This window comes from Sinocyclocheilus grahami, unplaced genomic scaffold (genome assembly GCF_001515645.1).
Source record: "Sinocyclocheilus grahami isolate Dianchi unplaced genomic scaffold, SAMN03320097.WGS_v1.1 scaffold2265.1, whole genome shotgun sequence".
NCBI classification, from domain to species: domain Eukaryota; kingdom Metazoa; phylum Chordata; class Actinopteri; order Cypriniformes; family Cyprinidae; genus Sinocyclocheilus; species Sinocyclocheilus grahami.
The window spans coordinates 105,075-125,040 of NW_015507444.1; the positions used below are offsets into that span (position 1 = coordinate 105,075).

The 19,966-nt window shown below is 36.2% G+C and overlaps 2 protein-coding genes across 2 annotated transcripts in view; one reads left to right on the forward strand and one right to left on the reverse strand.

Moving 5' to 3' along the window:
- Positions 1-19,966, reverse strand: part of LOC107574545 (uncharacterized) — a 77,416-nt gene that overhangs the window by 18,040 nt on the left and 39,410 nt on the right. The window lies entirely within an intron of this gene.
- Positions 13,845-19,966, forward strand: part of LOC107574539 (SLAM family member 9-like) — a 34,093-nt gene continuing 27,971 nt past the window's right edge. Inside the window, exons 1-3 of the mRNA XM_016260995.1 lie at positions 13,845-13,884; positions 19,349-19,675; positions 19,918-19,961. Of these exons, the coding sequence (XP_016116481.1) occupies positions 13,845-13,884; positions 19,349-19,675; positions 19,918-19,961 (411 nt within the window). The remainder of the gene's footprint in view (positions 13,885-19,348; positions 19,676-19,917; positions 19,962-19,966) is intronic.

The window sequence follows — 19,966 nt, forward strand, 5'->3', positions numbered from 1 at the left end:
GATGAGAAATGAAACCGATCGTGCAAAACAGAAAAGGTTGAAAATGCAAGTATAGACTAGACTAAACTTACCTTCAGCGACAAGAACAAACAGAGTGAGCAAGACCAAGACTTCCATAGATGTTTCTGCACCAAGTCAATCAAACAAATTGAATTAAGACAGCATTTCTACTTTTCTAACCGTGATGTCCTTCTTTTCAACGATTAGAAAGTAGGCTAGTTGCTTTTAACTTGTTTTTGTAATTAAGTGTAAAGACAGAAAAAAACACGTAAAGAAAAAGGAGAAGAAACAATAAAGGACATGTATTACGTATTGGTTGCGATGTTCCTTTACATGATTGTGATATAATCTAGGTGTGTGTGTGTGCTTTTATTCCCGAAGGCGGGGCAAAGCCTTGTATAATGTCAACTCATAACAATTACAACAAAACATGAAGTATGATATCCACAATGCAATTTTGTCCTAATTCTAAGTGACTATTTTGGACTTGTTAGCCCTGCTGAAAAACATCTTAAACCAGCCTCAGCTTGTTTGCTGGATTTAGCTCGTGTGCAGCAAAGGGGTCTGTTTTCTGCTTTAAAGGAGTGCATCTAGTTAATCAGGGAGAGCAGCCTAAACCAGTGAAGACCATTTTTTAGTGATGTTACGTATGAAACAAAGCCAAAAGTGCGCATATTGAGTATGCAGCGCAATTTAAGTTTCACATTGCATCGTTTCTCCAAAAATCACGTGATCAATGCAAAGTTACGTTTCGTTTTGTTTCGTTTCGTTTCGTTCAAACTGTCCTTTGTGCATGCTGCCAGAAATAGTAAAGTGGACTTAAAACATAACAACGGAAGTGCTGTCTGATTCACGGGAAGCTCGCCGAAAGAAAACTGTTGTAATGGACTGAATCACGATGCAATTCATGGAGTAGCCTCACTTTATCCTGTGAATGTGGGTGATGCATTTACGCACGTGCGTAATTTGTCCGAAGCAACTTTTAACACAAGCAAGCTGCACATTTTCAATTAATATGTATATATTTTTATGTAGTTGCTATATAGCATATCAGTGCAGCTTCATGAGAAAATTGTTCAAAACATGTTCACAACTGATTTGTAAATAGGCCCGAATGTGTAAAATCCTGAAAACATAATAAGACAAAATAAGAAACATTTTCAGCCCACCACTGTGGTTGCATTCGAACACAGACAAGATTTTTTTCACACACTCAAATGAAACAGGCCAAGAAAAAAAAAAAGTTTTTTTTTCTACACAAAAAAAAGTTGTTTTTTTCTAGCAAAGAGAATGAACGCGAATCACCTAATGCCACAGCAGCTCTGTTTGTCAAAGTGAAACATTCTGTGGTCACATTTACTTAAAGAGAAATGTAGTTTGACCAGATGGCTGGAAAACCTGTGCGTACTATTGGATGCGAGTTTATGCGTGTGTCAGTAGTTTGTGGGTAAAAAGTGTCTTCATTTCCTTTCTTTTAAATATGAATCTCACATTCTGACTTCCTTTTTACAAAAAAACAAAACAAAACAGCTTTACTGATGTTTGAGAAATAGTCCAAAAAGAGTCAAAGGTACACAATATTATTCTTACGTATCACCCATGGACACTAACATATTCCACACAGCTTGAGCATTATAAGTGCAGTTATACATTTATTCCATGACACTAATTCTTCTTGTTCTGGTCTGTAATATATAGGTATACACGCAGAGAGACACTGGCTCAAAGAATAATGGCAGGCTGAAATAACAAACTGCAATAATTATATACCATCTGCCTGGGTTGGAGAATGTGTTATGCCACTGAGTCTTAATAAATGCTGTATTAGCTGTAATTTAAGTGAAACCCTAGTGTGTGGTCAGTGAAGGGTGGTCGAATCCTGTTGGGGGAGGATCCACACACACACACACACTTATATCACACTTCTGTCTAAACAGCCTGCTTCTAGAGATTTTCATTATAATGTCGGCATGCTCAAAGAAAATGGTTCATGTTGTCCTTTTGTTCTGCTTGTGCTTGTTGCAACTGGAAGGTAAGTTGGAAATGTATGTTTTATGCTTTTTAATTTAATGTTTTTGCTGATTTAGTTCAAGCTTTGCTTTATATTATAATAAGATAGATTTGCATTTGCTATCCATTAAAAAAGATATTCTGAAATCGAGCAGGGACATTATTGGATTTAGGTATATCATCAAAGGAAATCAAATTAAGGACAAGTCCATAAAAATGGATTCATGTGAATATCCCATTAAATATGTAAAGTAATGAGAGTTTTACATTCTCAAAGTAACTTTTTTGCCCATAAATTATTTTATTGTTGAGTATTTGTGTGGAATCAGAATCTCTTATTGCAAAGGACACGTGTTTTTATGTAAATATACAAACTACTTAATCGCCACAAATTTGTTTACCTTTTAATCTCTGACAAATCTTGCTTTTTTTCTTCAGGTAAATTTGGTGTTCCTGCAGTGGAGTCGGTGTCAGTGCTGGAGGGAGATTCAGTCACTCTAAACTCTAGTTTCTCTGAAATGAAGGATGATGATCTGATTCGGTGGAAGTTTGGAACTGAAAACACTTTAATAGCTGAAATTAATGTAATGGTCAGCAGCATGACTGTATATGATGATGATTTTGATGGGAGATTCAGAGACAGACTGAAGCTGGACAATCAAACTGGATCTCTGATCATCACAAACATCACAACAAAACATGCTGGACTCTATCAACTACAGACCAACAGTGTGAGCAAGAGCTTCAGTCTCACTGTCTATGGTGAGTTACTGTAAATATCAGTATATACAGCCTTTTCAGTCTTAAAAATGACAACATTTGAGATACACATTCATTTTTACTTTAATTTTAAACATATTAAAGAGTTTTCTTTTGATTAATTATTCCAAGGTTGGCATCTCAGACCATGTAATAAAAAAATATATATCTGAAATCACAAACACTCACTGAACAACATCACAGAATCTTACTTAACACCATAAGAAACAGCATGATTTACTCCGATGTTTCTAATATTTCTCAGCTCGTCTGCCTGTTCCTGTCATCAGCAGAGACTCTTCACAATGTTCTTCATCATCATCATCATCTTCATCATATTGTTCACTGGTGTGTTCAGTGGTGAATGTGGGTCATGTGACTCTCTCCTGGTACAAAGGAAACAGTTTATTGTCCAGCATCAGTGTGTCTGATCTCAGCATCAGTCTCTCTCTACCTCTGGAGGTGGAATATCAGGATAAAAACACCTACAGCTGTGTGCTCAACAATCCCATCAGCAACCAGACTCAACATCTGGACATCACTCAACTCTGTCACACATGTGCAGGTATAGCAGCGCTGATGTGTTTATTTACTATGTGTATGTTTATGTTTTTAGTTGATTATAATGACTGGAGCTGGTTTCATTGATAAAAGACATGTTCAACATGTCTTGCCAATTCTTGAGCTATGCTTTTTCTTTCTTTAATTTTTTAAAATTCAACAAACATCTCTATCGTTTGGATTAATTATATACATATGTGCATATTTATAAGCCTAGCTATAGAACATCACCACCCTTTGCTGCCTTTCAGCTTGAAATGAAAACACATTCAATGTAATTTTACTGTAAGCCACAGTAGAAATTGGAATAAACTAAAAACTTTGAAAATTAATTAAAATGTAAGGCAGCAAAATACTACTAACTCTGATGTTCACTTATCAGTTGAACACACTGATGACTGTCTCTCTCTGTATTGTTAAAGACTCAGCATCTAAAACCGTGCCGATCTCTGCTGCTGCTGCTGCTGTTGCTGCTGGATCGCTGCTGATTGTTGCTGCAGTCGGGATCTCTTGTATTTGCAGGAAATGTAGAAAAACTGATAAAGAAGGCAAGTGTTAAATCTATTAATGGCTAATAAATTTGTTAAATGATTAAGTGTTATAACAAATAATAGTGTAGTTCCTTTTAACCCTCAAGTTGTGTTGCGGCAATTTTGACCCAGAGGATTTCTTTTTCGTGAAAATGCTAATTCAAATGATCACATTGGACTAAAACATACTGACTTTGCTCGCACAGGATATAACAACTTTCCCAAACATTGGACAATTTTTGTACTTTTTGGGGATTTTGTTCCCAAAACTTTTTCTACTTCCCCAGTCTAAAAAAATGACCAGCCTACAAAAAAACTTTGTTATAAATTTCTAGTTTTGCTATATTATTACCAAATATTGGATTCAATCTTTTTTATCAACTTTGTTTTTTTGTTTTTTTGTTTTCAATTATCACAGGTTTTAAGTTTCTTTTTGGAAATGATTGATCATAGGCCTTATTGAGCTGAGCTTATGGACCTCAGGTTTTAAGTGAACATTGCCAAAATTATCCAAAAATAACACTTTTTTTTCACCCAAAAACTGAGGCGCATAAACTCAGATCAATGAGGCCAAATTAGTTAAAATACTTTCAATAGCAATTATGATTATATATATATATATATATATATAGTGACAACGGGCTGCACTATTTAATCATCTTCTTACAGATGCTTCATTAAAACACACTGAAAAACACAGAAATGCTATGTTGTTTTAATCAATTATTATTATTGTTGTTGAAACAGTTGAGACTAACGAAGACGAGATCACTTACATTGAGCCTACGTTCTACAAAAGAAAACCACAGAAACTGGTAAGATAGCTCATTGCTAATTTATGTTGGGTATCAGTGTATCATTTCAACAGTGTGTGCGCTTTTGTGTGACAGAAACAAAAGCACGAAACAGCACCATATTAAATATGTTTAAAAGTCACAAGATCAGTATTCAGCGAGTGAAACAGTGACTCATATGTCATAATACTCACAACACTTCTACCGTGTACCTAAAGCGTAACAGATCTGCATTAGTTCATATTTCCAGTGCTCACTCATGAAGTATTTCCTATGACATCAAAAGTCCAAATCTTCAGAGTTTCACATACTGTACATGCTTTTGTGACTCTTACAATGCTTTTAGTAACAGACAAAAATTATGTCACGGACATACTGTACATAAGATTGAATGAATTCTTCATTATTTAATTGAAATTGCTATCTTGTGTTTTTTACAGGATGTTAAAGAGGATGATCATGTGGAATATGCACCTATCGCCAAGAGAAGATGATCAAACATGTACCAGACCCGCTTTGGTTCCTGCGACAACCTCAGAGTCAGTAGTTCCATCTGAGCTGTTTAAAACGTGTTTATTGAGCTTTGGGATTGTTGAAGTGCGATATTCAGTGGTGGACTAATGAAATTCTCTCTTAAAGAATGTGCCATGTAATATAAGGACTTTTAACACATTATTTAAATCTTGTGGACCACTGCAACATTTTCATTTTTTGACTCTTATAGCCTCTTAAAGAATGTTTTGCTTTTAAACAAATCCCCAAAACAACAAGAAACATTTTGCATCCTCATTCCATAAATAGAGGCTAATTTATTTACATCTGTGCAGATCTGCTGGTGGACAAATAGGTTCCATTTGAACTTCTTGCTAGATGTTTGTGGTTGACATTTGACACAGACACTGCTAAGGCGTCATTAGCGTGTGGTTGAAGGACTTTTTTTTCCATTTCTGCTAATATGAAACTTTCAGACTGAATTTAGCTTTAACTAAACAGACTTAAATGTGAAATACTGAATCTAATAGATAAACATTTCACTCAGATAAAACAGTGTTGTGTGATGAAATATGCAAATTTGAGTCAAGTCAGATTTAATTATACAGTTTAAAAAAAAAATTTTTGTTAACAATACACATTGCTTCAAAGCAGCTTAACAGAAAATCACAATATTATTGTTGATATTATCTTAATGTCTTCATGCCTCAGTCATATTTTTCAGATTTGAGCCAGGAGATAATATTGTTTATATTTTGAGACGATGAAGCAATCAAGTAGTTGAGTTTTGGTATACATTGATACACTCTAAATATAAAGAGCTTACAGTTACATTTTGTAAAAAAAAAAATTTTTTAATTAAAAAAGAAGAAGAAGAAGAAGAAGAAAATCAGGCAATTATTTCTAAGAAGCTAAGGCTATTCGTAAGATCATAACTTGTTTTTGTCTGTCAATGTCCGAGAGTCATTTTAAGTATAAAGTAGTAGCCTGCTGCCACCCAAAAGCAAAGTGCAGTAACTGCACATTTTGTCAAAGTAGCGTTTTTTTTACTTTGAATGCCATTTTTCTGCACACCTGATAAGCGTCAAAGGGCCAATAATAAACATAAAAGCTTCCTTTTTTTGTAGTTAAAATGGGCTCCTCTTACATGAAATTTTTTAAATTATTTCTAATGAAGTCTTCTTTTTGAGGCAGCGTCTCTATATGTGTATATATACACACACACCAGAACAGGAAGTATTAGTGTCATGAGATAAATACATAACTTCATTCATAATGCTCAGCCTGTGTGAAATAGAGTCTGTAAAGCTGTTTTCATGAAAAAAAAGGTCAGATTGTGAGGTTTGTATCAACAGGAGAGGAAATAAAATACACTCTTTACCAACAAACAACTGACACATGCTTCTGGCATCCAATAATACACACAGGTTTTTTTACTCTTCATATCAAACATTTATTGAAAATAAAAGAGACCACAGAAGTTTCACTTCAACACAGCTATTGCATTCACTGAATCATGTTCATTCTCTGTACTAGAAAAACAAAAACAAAAGCATGAGCTGTGGTTTTCTATTGGTCTGTTTAAACAGAATGTGGTTTCACTACATGTTTGGGTGTGTTTGACACATTCAGGCTTGTTTCCACATCTGTTGTGAACATGCTTTGTCTTTATCACTGAAGCTGCATGCTGCATTTACAGTACATACTTTATATAGTGTTCATATATTTTATTAATTCTCCTGGTGCTACAAACCACCGGTTTCCAATTGATGATCGATAGCATAAAGGCTTCAGATCGTCTACCTAAAAGTCAATCTAACATATAGTGAATGCATTCATGTAGGAAATGCATGAACTGAAAATGTGCACCTTGAATGCAATGTAATGTTTTTGGAGTGTGTCTAATGCATAGGTATATATGCATCTTCACCCACATTCACAAGCAACATTTATTATTATTATTAATATATTCAGTTCATTTTCAGAATGACTGCGCAGGGGCATGTCTAGAGGGGTTGCACAGGGTGAATTGTTTTGGTCTGTATTGTGAACTACACACATGCACACACCATACGTTCTTATCTAGTTACTAATTAGAAACATTCATTTTTAAACGTTTTAAACATTTTTTTATATTGTAGAGGAAAACGGGCAAGTATCGGTAAAGGGATAGTTCCCAAAAAATGAGAATTCTGTCATTGATTACTCACCCTCATGTCGTTCCAAACCCGTAAGACCTCTGTTCATGTTCGGAACACAAATTAAGTTATTTTTGATGAAATCCGAGAGCTTTCTGACCCTGCATAGACAACAACACAACAGACACGTTAAAGACCCAGAAAGGTAGTCAGGACATCGTTAAAATAGATTGACATGCCATTTGACATCGAATGGACTACTGAAGTGACACTTGAGTGATCAAGGATATTCTGATTTACAAAAATCGATTCGCTTGATTCCTCCATTCTCCTTTGCTGGCATTCTTGGAAGAAGGAGCTAAGTCAACAGGAAAGGAAGCAAGGCAAGTGTGTTCCATGGGTGACAAAGCTGCCTGTGGATTTAAAATGTTGGTAAATTAATGAGCAGCACATTTCAAAGCAAATTCAGAGCATTTGAATGAACCTTTAGTTATACAAAAATTTATAATATAACAAAGCACAGAAGAACCACAGACCAAACATGAATGTTATTCACTGGAATGCATCTGATGCTTGTGCAGCTCAGTTTGTGAGTCAAAGTGAAACTCTTACTGACATCTTTACAGAGTTGTGGTTTGATCTGTTTGCTGGACAAACAGTGTCTGCATTCTGCAAAAAAAATAAAATAGTGATAGTGATATGCAACATCGGGTCTGCTACTACGAACAGTGTGAGAATAAGATGGGAGAATTACAACCAATGCATGCAAGAAGAGCATGTGCAATTGATGGGTGGTGGTCAAATATTATTGGTTGAGGAATCACGAGCAACACTATATCGCAGTTTAACACTGTCCTATAGTTCACAAGCTGTCTGTCACAGAAGTGTTCACATATTTAAAGTGCTGTAATCTGAAAATGGTTCATATGTTTGTTTTGTTCTGCTTGTGGCATCTGGTTGGTAAGTTATAATCATAATCATTTTAAGACATAATTTCTTGCTCTTGCTTTTTTATTTTAAAATATTGTTTTTGTAAAGTCCTAATTTTGTTATAACAATATAGTTTTAAACTGCTTGTTTACATTGATTACTGTTAATAGTGTGATTTTTTGGTGAACTGTATTAAAAACTAGGCCAAAATGCCCAAATTCACCAAAAATAGTGTGACCTTTGATCTTCATTTGTGTGCAACGGAAGAATTCCTGCCGCTGTTCTGACTCCACATTTTTTAAGCTCTTTGTGAGATCCCAGCACACACCCTAAATTTGTGAATCTGTTTTGTTAGGTGTGTTTGGTGATACAGATGAAGTGACATCAGTGTCGGTGACGGAGGGAGATTCAGTCACTCTAAACATTAATGTTACTGAAATAATGTGATGATCATCTGATTCTGTGGAGGTTTGGAACTAAAAACACTTTAATAGTTAAAATCAATGTAATGGCCGACTGTGTTACTATATATGATGATGCTGATGGGAGATTCAGAGACAGACTGAAGGTGGATCATCAAACCGGATCTCTGACCATCACAAACACCACAGAAAAACATGTTAATATTAGTGTTTTTTTAAATACAATTTTGCGATTGTGACAGAGAATAAAGCCAGAAATGACAGTACTATCATTGCTCTTTTTTTACACCCCAGAAGTCCGTGTCCAGTGTTGTGATACTGTTGAAGCTGTGATCCGATTGGTCATCACTGCTCTGATGGGCGTGGCTGCTGCGGCTGCTGTTGTTCTTCTGGTCAATGACATCAGATCTTACAAGAACTGTTAAAGTTGAAAACAGAACAGAACTCCATAAATATTGTGACATTTCTTAGTTTCCATAGTTTGAATCTGCTAAGATAAAAATATGTGAGTGCACCTACCAGTGCTTTCCTCTGAACTGTATCGAAGGTTTCCAGTACAGTTGTGGCCATCAGGTGAATATTCTTCAGTATTTCATTTGAATCTGTATTGGCATTCATTTTATACTTTGTCAATTACACTGTTTTTCCCCATAGAATAAAAACTGGGAATCATGCACTAAACAACTATGGATCATACACTATCAGACTTTAATGTTGTTCTGATCACATCAAACTCACACAGAAACGTGTGCCTTGTTGCTAGAAAACGCTTGACAAATGAAAACAATATGCGTTCTAAAATCGGCTTAAAATATCACACATGTCTGATCTCCTCCAACTGGACGGATTCATATAAGGATAAAAAAATTGGAGTCTGTGACCATCATACATGACCCAATTTTCTATGAAATCTGTCAAATCAAATCTACAGGCTGGCAGCGCAGCTTCTCCAGACTGTAGACTGAGGCAAAAATCTGAGCAAATGTCATGTAGTTTATTCCAGACTTTAGTGACTATAGAAAACTGAATGCAAACATAGGAACATCAACTAAAATTGAATAAAACATAACATAATCCCTGACATTGTGTCGTATCAGACTATACAAAGGTAGAGAGAGGGGGCTTTGGCAATGGCCCAGCGTGGCATCTTATGCATGGTAGTCCTAGGCAATGCTGCCGGCTTCAGGGATAGAGGCGAAGAAAAGGGTCTGAACAGAACAGGGTGACACCAGAGAGAATGAGGACTGACGCAGAACTGGAGGGAAGGAAGAGAACAATGAAGCCAAAAGGGGTGGAGCCCAAGGGACGAAGGAGCCTGGTGGAGCCTTACAAGTGTCATGAACTGACAAATCAAAATTCCCTTGATCTTTTGACATATACGGGGTCACTGTAAAAACATCCTGTAAGTTTCAGAACTCACAACGTTCTTGTTAGTCTAAAAACAGCTTATATTGAAGCCAGTCTGCTAAAACGACAGCTTGTGGAATGTAGGACTCTATGATGTAATAGTGTGGATAAGCACCGCCTCCGCAAAAGATGGCCAAGGCCTGCTTCTACATCACTGCCACCCACTGATTCACGCACATAGTGTAAATAACGAGAGAGGCAATCACAGGTCTACATAGAAACCAAACCATAAAGATGCTCCGAAGATAACAAGAAGCTGTACAGTGCCAAGCTGTGGTAAAAACAGTCTTTGCATTGCCTTCCTTCTGATCTCAACATTAGGAAAGAGTGGATCAACTTTATTTTTAATGATCGCGTCACTAAGAACTTGATCCTTTGTTCACTTCATTTTACCGTAGATTCGTTTACAAACAAGCCACAATTCAACGTGGGATTTTCAGAAAGATTGAAACAAAAAGACGACGCTGTGCTGACTAAATTGGACCTGATGTCGCACCACACAAGTGTAACTGTTTTTATTACGCTGTCACGATTGCTTTGTCTATTATTACAGATCGTTTAAAATGTACTAAGTGTTTATGCGTTTTAATCTAAATCACAGCAGCGTCCATCTATGAGGAATGTACGCTGTCAAACATACACAACTGTTAGCCAATCATAGCAGTGGGCGTTTACTTCCGAATTTACAATCCACTGCACCTATTCAAACAGAGTGTTCTGATGAGGGGGGTCAAAAACAGGACATAAAATAGCCCATTACTTCTAAATTATGATATTTTTTATGTAAAAATCTTGATAGCATTAGAATTGGACCTCAGAGAACAGTACAAAATAATTAATAAAGGCAGTTCATGACCCCTTTATTGATGGCGGACCATGGTGAAGCTGAGGGAGAGTTGAGCCAAAGCAGAGGCCTAAAGGGCGGAGGTGAAATAATGGGCCTGGAGGCCTGAGGTAAAGCCAGGGGATCCACTTCACAGCGTCAAGAGGCGGAGCTGAAGAACTGGAAGAAGTCATAGGCAGGGATGGAGCCAAGGAGCTGTGAGGCATCCATGAAATGGGTAAGTCTTGAGAGTGTAATGGAACCAGCAGTGATGGTCTCAATGGGGTGGACAGGACATTGGGTGGGAACGGGTGGTCCAAGAGGTAGTGTGTAGTGTACAGGGAGGGGACATGTTCAGGGGTGAGGTCACGAATGGGAGCTGGCTTTGAGGTGAAAGTAAATAGTACAGTATATAGGGTGAACATACACACTCTTGTCCGGGATAAAAAGTCCAGTTGGGATTTTTGTTATTTGGCTGAACATGAACAGAAACCGCAACTTCAATAGATCAGATCTGATAACACATTTGACACAGGAAGGGTGTGAAACCATCACAGTGTATTAATCACAGTTAATGTAACTGAACCGGATGTGACTGATAAGAGCTTGTGTTTATTGTTGATGAAACTCATGTAGCAGCAGGTCTGTCAATGACAAAATCTGAGCTTGTTTGAGCAAGACGCACACAAATAAACAGGAATTCTCCAACTTTTGAGCAAATAGTTGCTGTTTTGTACACTTCATATAAATTCAAAATCAATGCATTTTGTTTTATGACCTTTGGGTGAGGGTCACATGCAGATATCTAAGTCAAAGAAAATCATTGGTTCGTGTTTTTGAACAGCATATTAACAGTTAATCTGTGCATCTCTACTGTGTAGATGTAGAAATATGTAAATAAAACAATATAAATGTAGAAATAAATGTGGAAATAAATAAATGTTGACATAAATACAAAAAAAATAAGTACATGTGGAAATAAACAAGTAGAAATAATGAAAAAGTAAGTGTGGACAAATGCAATGATACATATATAAGGAAATAAAAATACAAATTAATTTTTTTTATTATTTATTTATTAAATTTCTTTATGCATTTACTTATTTTTGTTGTTTTATATGTCTTTAAATATTCTATCACATTAAGTAAATGTTTTGACTGTTTTTTTGGGGAAGGGGGGGGGGGGGGCTTTTGGTCTGGAAATCGACCACCTAATCTGACAACACTGCTTGTAGTCCACTATACAACAGAAGTCAATATAAAGTCCACAAGAAGATAAGATACAAATAATTCTTAGCGAGGATAAGTCTTGGAAACTGGTAAACAAATTTTAGGCTTAACCCTAAATTGCATGTAATTGTCCTTACAAAAGGAGAAATGAAAAATGCATAAAACACATCATCTCAACTGACAAGTCAGTAAGAAACTTTAAGTGCTTTGCATCAGTAAAGATGGCAAATTGAAACTCACTATAAAGTGCTACTATTGTTTTAAATGACTTGGTAGTAATAAAATCTGGTTATCTAACATTTATTGCTTAACGACAAAGCAGCCAGAAAGTATGACTCTGTACATCGCAGTTAACATTATAAGCTTACAATAGCCAAACAGGTGATTTAATATTTCCATAACAGACAAAAGTGCTTTATCATTAATAAGCATGGCACAACAAAAGCTCATTTTAGAGGCTCGGAATAGCAGAAATATGTGTTAGATCAATGGAAATAATTGAAGTAGCTTCTCACTGATGTTTTTGGGATCCTTTCAGACTGCTGTGCTCTGTCTTTCTCCATCTGTAAGAAAACTACGAATCACACAAGAGAGAATTAACAGCGTTACAGTTATAGGCCTCTCTGTAATTGCAAAAGTATCAAGTTAATAAAGACATGTACAGTAAAGTGTAACAGTGTCACAGTATTATTATATAAAGAATTTTTTTTTTTTATTCACAAAAGCTCTTGAGGTTGCATCTTCAGAATTCTGGACAATGACCACCTTCTTTTGTTATAATGTTACATCCAGTTACCACAGTATAGCCTACAGGAGAACATTAATCTGAATCAGTGAGCTGAATTGAATGTTGGCGTTGAATGATCTTTCAAGATTTTAGTTTGTTTTCTATCATCCTAAATAATCCCAAAGAATTTGTTTTATTATTTTCACTCTAATAATAGGCTATCTATGGTAAGATCTATGACATTGTTTAGCAGGCTACTAACTAAATTAATTAATACTAGAGACGAACTGACAGTTGAGTTTACTGATCGATCATCAGTGGTTTGCTATTGATTGAACTGATTAATGGCGCCATCTGGTGGATTTTTAAAGAGCAGCAGCTAAACAGCATTAGCACTGTGAGCTTAACTCTTATGGATGTATTATTGCATGCATTTCAGTGCATATGTCATATATATATTTGTGCATTTACAAACAAGTAGTGATTAAAGCATACTTTTACAGACCCTTACAGCCCTGATAAATATCAACTCTTCATAAGGGTGGAAAATCAATTTGTGACCTTAAAAGTAGTATGGTTTCGAAGCAAATATGGAGCACATAGAGCACATAGAAGGCCTAAAAGGGTCTTTTTCCCATTCAAAGCATAGTTATTTTCTTTCGTATATATATATATATATATATTACATCTTATCCCTAGAGGACATAATAAAGAAAATATCTTGAGTCACCACCACATACCTTATTTTAAGCATTAAATAAATAATAAATCATCCCTAGCAACACTCTGTGCTCGCCTCTAAACTGGATCATAAAAGGTTAATTTCCAGAATCTGGTGTATTGCGGCCATCTGGTGGCCAAACAATGAATACATGTTAATATATATTTTTTTAATATAATATTAATACAATATTTTTATTCTTTAATGCCATCCATTTTACATATTGTTTAAAAAAAATATTACACTGGTTTTAATTTGTCTCAATTTGTTATGTTGCCGTTTTCATTTTGTTTTATAATTATGTGCAGGAAGCTGTCACAAAATGCCAGGAGGAAACAGGGTAAGTTCCATGTGCAGTTTATTGAAAATAATAACAGAACAAAACAGAACAAAAACGTTGCAAAAGGTAATCCAACCTGACCACAGAAAACACAACTGAGAAGACAAAACAATCCAGACGCAAATGACAGACAGAGAAGGCATGACATATATAGCTGGGATAATGATGAACAGGTGTTACCGATCAGACCAGGATTAGTGAGCAGGGGACTATGGGAAATGGAGTTTTAACAAACAACGTAAAACAGAAGAGTGCCCTCAAGTGACCAGTCCAGGTTACCACAACACACACTGTAACAGAAGCAACCCCGCAAAAACACAAATAAATTTGTCACACTTATAAATCACTGTAGAATTGAACTGAAAACTGAATATTGCCTATCAAACTGATAAACCTTTATGAATTAGCCTATATTTGAAAAGGTGTCATAAGAATAAACGTTAGATTCAGAATTAGCCTGAATGGCAGTTGAATAAAAACACATTTAGACCATTTAGAAATATTTTATTTAAAAACTACAGATTGTCTAAATGTACACAATACAAACGTTCATTATGAGGCAATGAAATGCATGCTTTCACTGATGATGAATACTGACTAAAAGCATCAGCACAGCCATATATCTTAACCCTTCACTTGAATAATTTAGCAAGAAAAAAAAGAGCTCATGCATTTTAACAAAATGAATGAGAGACATAAGGTGCAAAGGCACTTTCTACAACCTTCACCTTCCATTTCAAGCGTCTTCTGCAAGCACATGACTAATACACAACCATAAACCATAAAAATACTTGGTAACACTTTATAAAGTTTGTTTCATTTAACAAACATAAATTATGTAGCTTTAACATATAAAAATCATGTTGAGTAAATCTAACTTTAATATGTGCAACCGATGTAATTAGTTTTTTTTATGTTAATCGAACAGGTTTTTTTTTCAGTGTACAATAAGGAACATGTCATATTCTCGTCTTTAATCTTGTATTTATTAGAAAGCAGATCAAGTATTTCCTTCCTTGTTCACTCCCACATTCCGTGTTCATATTAATGTTGGAAAGTTATCATATCCTTCCTCTCCATTTCATATTTCCTGCAAATATCCAGCACATGTTCTGTGGTCCAATATCCATACAATCCATGTGGATGTTTCCCTATTAAGTGTTTATTGTTTCAAATATTGTTGTTGTTGTTGTTGTTTTGAGCATCATAATTCTTTATTCTTCTCCTTAAAATGGCTGTTTTATAATTCTAATATTTTATATTCATTTCCTATAATGCCTGAATGTGCTGGCATCCAAATAAACACAACCTCATTGCCTTGTTTTTTTGTTCTTGAGTGGATAACTGTTATTTCATAAAATAGCTCCTGATGGTTCTTGGCCATATCTAACTTGAGACAACACAAAACAGAGTGAGTACAAAGCAAGAATCTCCATGAGTGATGCATCTAATTCTAGCTACTTCTGCGATCTGTGAGTCAAAGAGCAACTTCAATTGAGCTCATACAGAGATGTGGTTTGATCTGTTGGGTAGGTGAGGGGGCTGCTTACTATATTCAAACATGTGGTTTGTGTGAGTGTGATCTGCTGATCTGAACACACCTTAGTAAACCTCCTAAAACCATTTCACACTTTCAAGAGCAAAATATTTATTAAACAATAAAATATTTTAAATTCATTGTTGCAAAATAATATAGAACTGAATATTTATAACCAATGCAGGCAATGCATTTACAATGTGTAGTGAGCGGGTGGTGCTCAGATATTATTGGTGGATGAATCACACGCAACACCAGCTATATTGCAGTTTAACACTGTCCTGTGAGTTCACAATCTGTCACACATACCTGTTCACACACTTGAAGTGCTGTTATCTGAAAATGGTTCACATGTTTGTTTTGTTCTGCTTGTGTCGTCTGGTTGGTAAGTTATGATCATTTTCATTTTAAGACATCACTTCTTGCTTTAGTTTTAATTTAATAGATTGTATTTACAGAGAGTAATTTTTAATCAGCCAGAGAATTTCCAAAATATAATTTCACAATAATTCCAAGACAGATTATTGTAAAACATAGGGCAGGTGCAATAACAGCGAATCTGTTTTATTTCAAATAATTCATGACTTTACCACCTTATAAACAATGACAATGAAATGATTACTGATTAATCTGAAGAGGGACTGATGACAGATGCTGCACACACTACTGTAATTTGTTGTGTATATATCTGTGCCTGTTTTACACGAGTAAGCAGAGTGTAGACTTAGAAATCAAGGGCTTTAAAGATTGAACTGGGCTGCAGTTTTGTTCTGTGTGAAATATTTAAGTACAAACTACTTTGTTTGGCCTTCCAAAAGAGGACGATATCCGCTTCGTCATGCCTGGAGCAGATCTGTGCTGGTCACTGAGGAAATACATCAACTTCGCGTTGTGGATCACCGGATCGGCTTTCACCGTGGACGAAGCGGAGTCCAGCCCGGGGTCATCACATGTGGTTGCCGCAAGCCCGCCGGCCGCTCCTTCGTCGAATCTGCCGGCCGTGCCGTTCTCAAGCCCACCCGCCTCTGCTCACTCTAGGCCGCCGCTTACTCTAGCCCACGGTGTGTGACGCTGTGTTTCGTTGTGAAAGCGAAACTACTTTGTTTGGTCTTCCAACAGACTAGAAATCAGTGGTTAAGTTGTATTTACAACACTGTTCCAGAACACTTCAACTCAAATATTCTGATGTGTGCAACGCATTTCATGGAGGACTGTTTCCTGATCCTGGTAGAGTAGACTAGGGGTTTTCAACCTGTGGGGGGCTTCAGTTCATTCAGAGACATTACCTTGAGAATTTATGAATATGAGTTAGCAAATCTTTAGCCATCCATTAGGGGGCAATCTGACTCCCACTGCTAGTCAACAGTTAGAGCAGAGTTGGATTGAGTATCAGTCGCTATGATTTACGATTAGCCGTGTCGGAAATCCAACCACGGATTGGCATGTTGTTATCTCAGAAACAGGCTCTGCTATCACATTGAATCAGGTAAACTGGTTATATATTTAAGTTTCAGTATAATTACGCACGCTATATCAGGGGTGGTTCTAAACCCTCTTTAGGTGGGTTTCAGCCCCCCTATCTGTCACCTTAGCCCCCCAAAACTGTCGATCAAGCAGTGCTGCTTCCTCGAGAAAGTTTTTCATTCTCACGTGTTTTAAGTCTTGTCAATTTAAACATTAAAGTAATTTTAAGCCATTTAAGCCCAAAACATCTCAGTGCGGTACTCACGCGCTGTGATAAAGCGTTTCTATGCACACCGCTCACACACCTGAAGTGCACAAACAGATAGCCTTCTCAGACCGCAGGTGAACACCAATGGCTGTCTTGACAAGTATCCTTGTAAGCACAGTCGGTTGTTTTAAGTGAATGTAAACAGTAAAGAAAATATCAGATGTAACTTACATCAGTATAGGGCACCAACAAAGCCTGGGCCGGCCCTGTATGGGACCACTACATCATTCTCTTGGAAGACAACAAAGATTCACAGATGGTAAAGAAATGAACAGGACTGATGAACCACAGACACAAAATACTACAAATGTGTTAATTAGTACCAGAAACGATATGACAATTGAGATTATTGATCATCAGTGGTTTGCGATTGATGTAACTAATAAATGGCGCAATCTGGTGGCTTTTTGAAAGAACAGCAGCTAGACAGCTAAACTAATTCTTTATTCTTTTCCAAAGCTTGCTTGGCTGTTTTAATCAATGCTTTCATTTCATATAATATGCTGGGATCCAAATTAATACTGTACGTGATGTTATGTAGATGTTCTGTGTATTTGTTTCATAATCAATTCTTTTGTAATTAAATCCATGATTTCTTGTAGGCCTGTTAATCCATTTCAAGTGCAATTTAAAAATGTAAATGTGTTGTAATGTGATGTAAATTCATTTGGTGTTCTTCAAAACATAAGGCGTGAGAATGCGTTACTTTAACGGAAATGATGAGCGGATGCATCACCAGGCTCTATGCAATTTTCTACCTATTAGATTGTGTTTTATTAACGTCTACACCTACCCCAACCCTAAACCTATCTCTTACAATAATCCAAAAATAGTCATTATTGTTGTAGGCCTACAGTGTGGCAAAAATTACGCTGTATTGATGTGCGCATGCCCAGCAGCGCCGTATCCCTTCTAGCCTTCGCCGTTAAAATACATTTAAGTTTAAAGTCAGTGCTGTCACAAGTCAAAAAGGCCAATAAAGAGGATTTCCCTGAGACTCATGGGTCATGACAAGCAGCCAACGAGTTCTCACATTGTGAAAGGCATAAAGAGGATGAATTGAACGCCTGTTTTAAAGTTTTCGTGAAGATCGAGAGTTACAAATAGCTACAACCTCATTGCCTTGGTTTTTTTGTTTTTTTTTGTTTGTTCTTGGGTGGATAATTGTTATTTCATAAAGTAGCTCCTGATGATTCCTGCCTATACCAAACAAGACACACAAAACAAGAATCTCCTTTAGTGACATATCTAATAATAGCTACTATATGTGAGTCAAAGTGAAACCAGCTGTATACAGAGCTGTGGTTTGATCTGTTAGGAGAAAAGAAGAAAAGAAAAAAAACAGCTTCTGCATTACTATATTCAAACATGTGGTTTGTGTGAGTGTGATCTGCTGGTGGCATCATTAGAAAACATCTTAACCCCCTAAAACCATTTTACACTTTCAAGAGCAAAATATCAAACAAACAATAGCCTATTTGGAATTCATTGTTGCAAAAATAATATAGAACAGATTATCTATAACCAATGCATGCAAGATGAGCGTGTACATGTGTAGTGAGCGGGTGGTGCTCAGATATTATTGGTGGATGAATCACACACAACACCAGCTATATTGCAGTTTAACACTGTCCTGTGAGTTCACAATCTCTCATATAGGCTACGTGTTCAGATACTTCAAGTGCTGTAATCTGAAAATGGTTCACATGTTTGTTTTGTTCTGTTTGTGGAGCTTGGTTGGTAAGTTATAATCATATTTATTTTAACTTCTTGCTTTAGTTTTAATCTGATAGGTTGTATTTACAGAGATTTAATACAGAGCCATAAAGCACTTTTTTAAACAGCCAGATGATTTCCAAGATAAAATATGCTTAAACTAAATATTTGTGAGATCTAATTTTATCCAGAAGAGAAAAATAGGGCAGGTGCAATAACAGCGAATCTGTTTTATATCAAATAATTCATGGCTTTACCACCTTGTAAATAATGGCATGAAATGATTACTGATTTATCTGAAGAGGGACTGATGACAGACGCAGTTACTGATGTCTGTGCCTGTTTTACACGCATAATGTTTTTGGCACACGTTAACAGAAATTAAGGCTCTAAAGATTGAACTGGGCTGCAGTTCAGTTTCGTTCTGTGCGGAATAGTCTATAAAAGTACATCAGCAAATCTGTGACTGTGTTCTTCAGGTGTGTTTGCTGATACAGATGCAGTGGAGTCAGTGTCAGTGCTGGAGGGAGATTCAGTCACTCTAGGCTCTGGTTTTACTGAAATAATGGATGAGTATCTGATTCAGTGGAGGTTTGGAGCTGAAAACACTTTAATAGCTCGAATCATTATAATGGCCGGCAGCATCACTGTATATGATGATGTTCTTGATGAGAGATTCAGACACAGACTGAAGCTGGATCATCAAACTGGATCTCTGATCATCACAAACATCACAACTGAACACACTGGACTCTATAAACTACAGTCCAACAGTGTGAGCAAGAGTTTCAGTCTCACTATCTATGGTGAATTAAATGTTTGTTTCACCTGTTTTATTTATCTATAAATTAATAATATCTTAATATTTCAATTATTTTGATTATTGATTAATAACATGACCAAATCCTTTCAATTAAGCATTTTCTTCTTCGATATTTCTCCATATGTGTAATAATCTTTTATAATTGCGGAGAGAAAATCACTGTCATATAAGACACTCACTGACTGACACGGCAATAAACACATTATGATCTAGTTTTGTTTTCAGCTCATCTGCCTGTTCCTGTCATCAGCAGAGACTCTTCACAATGTTCTTC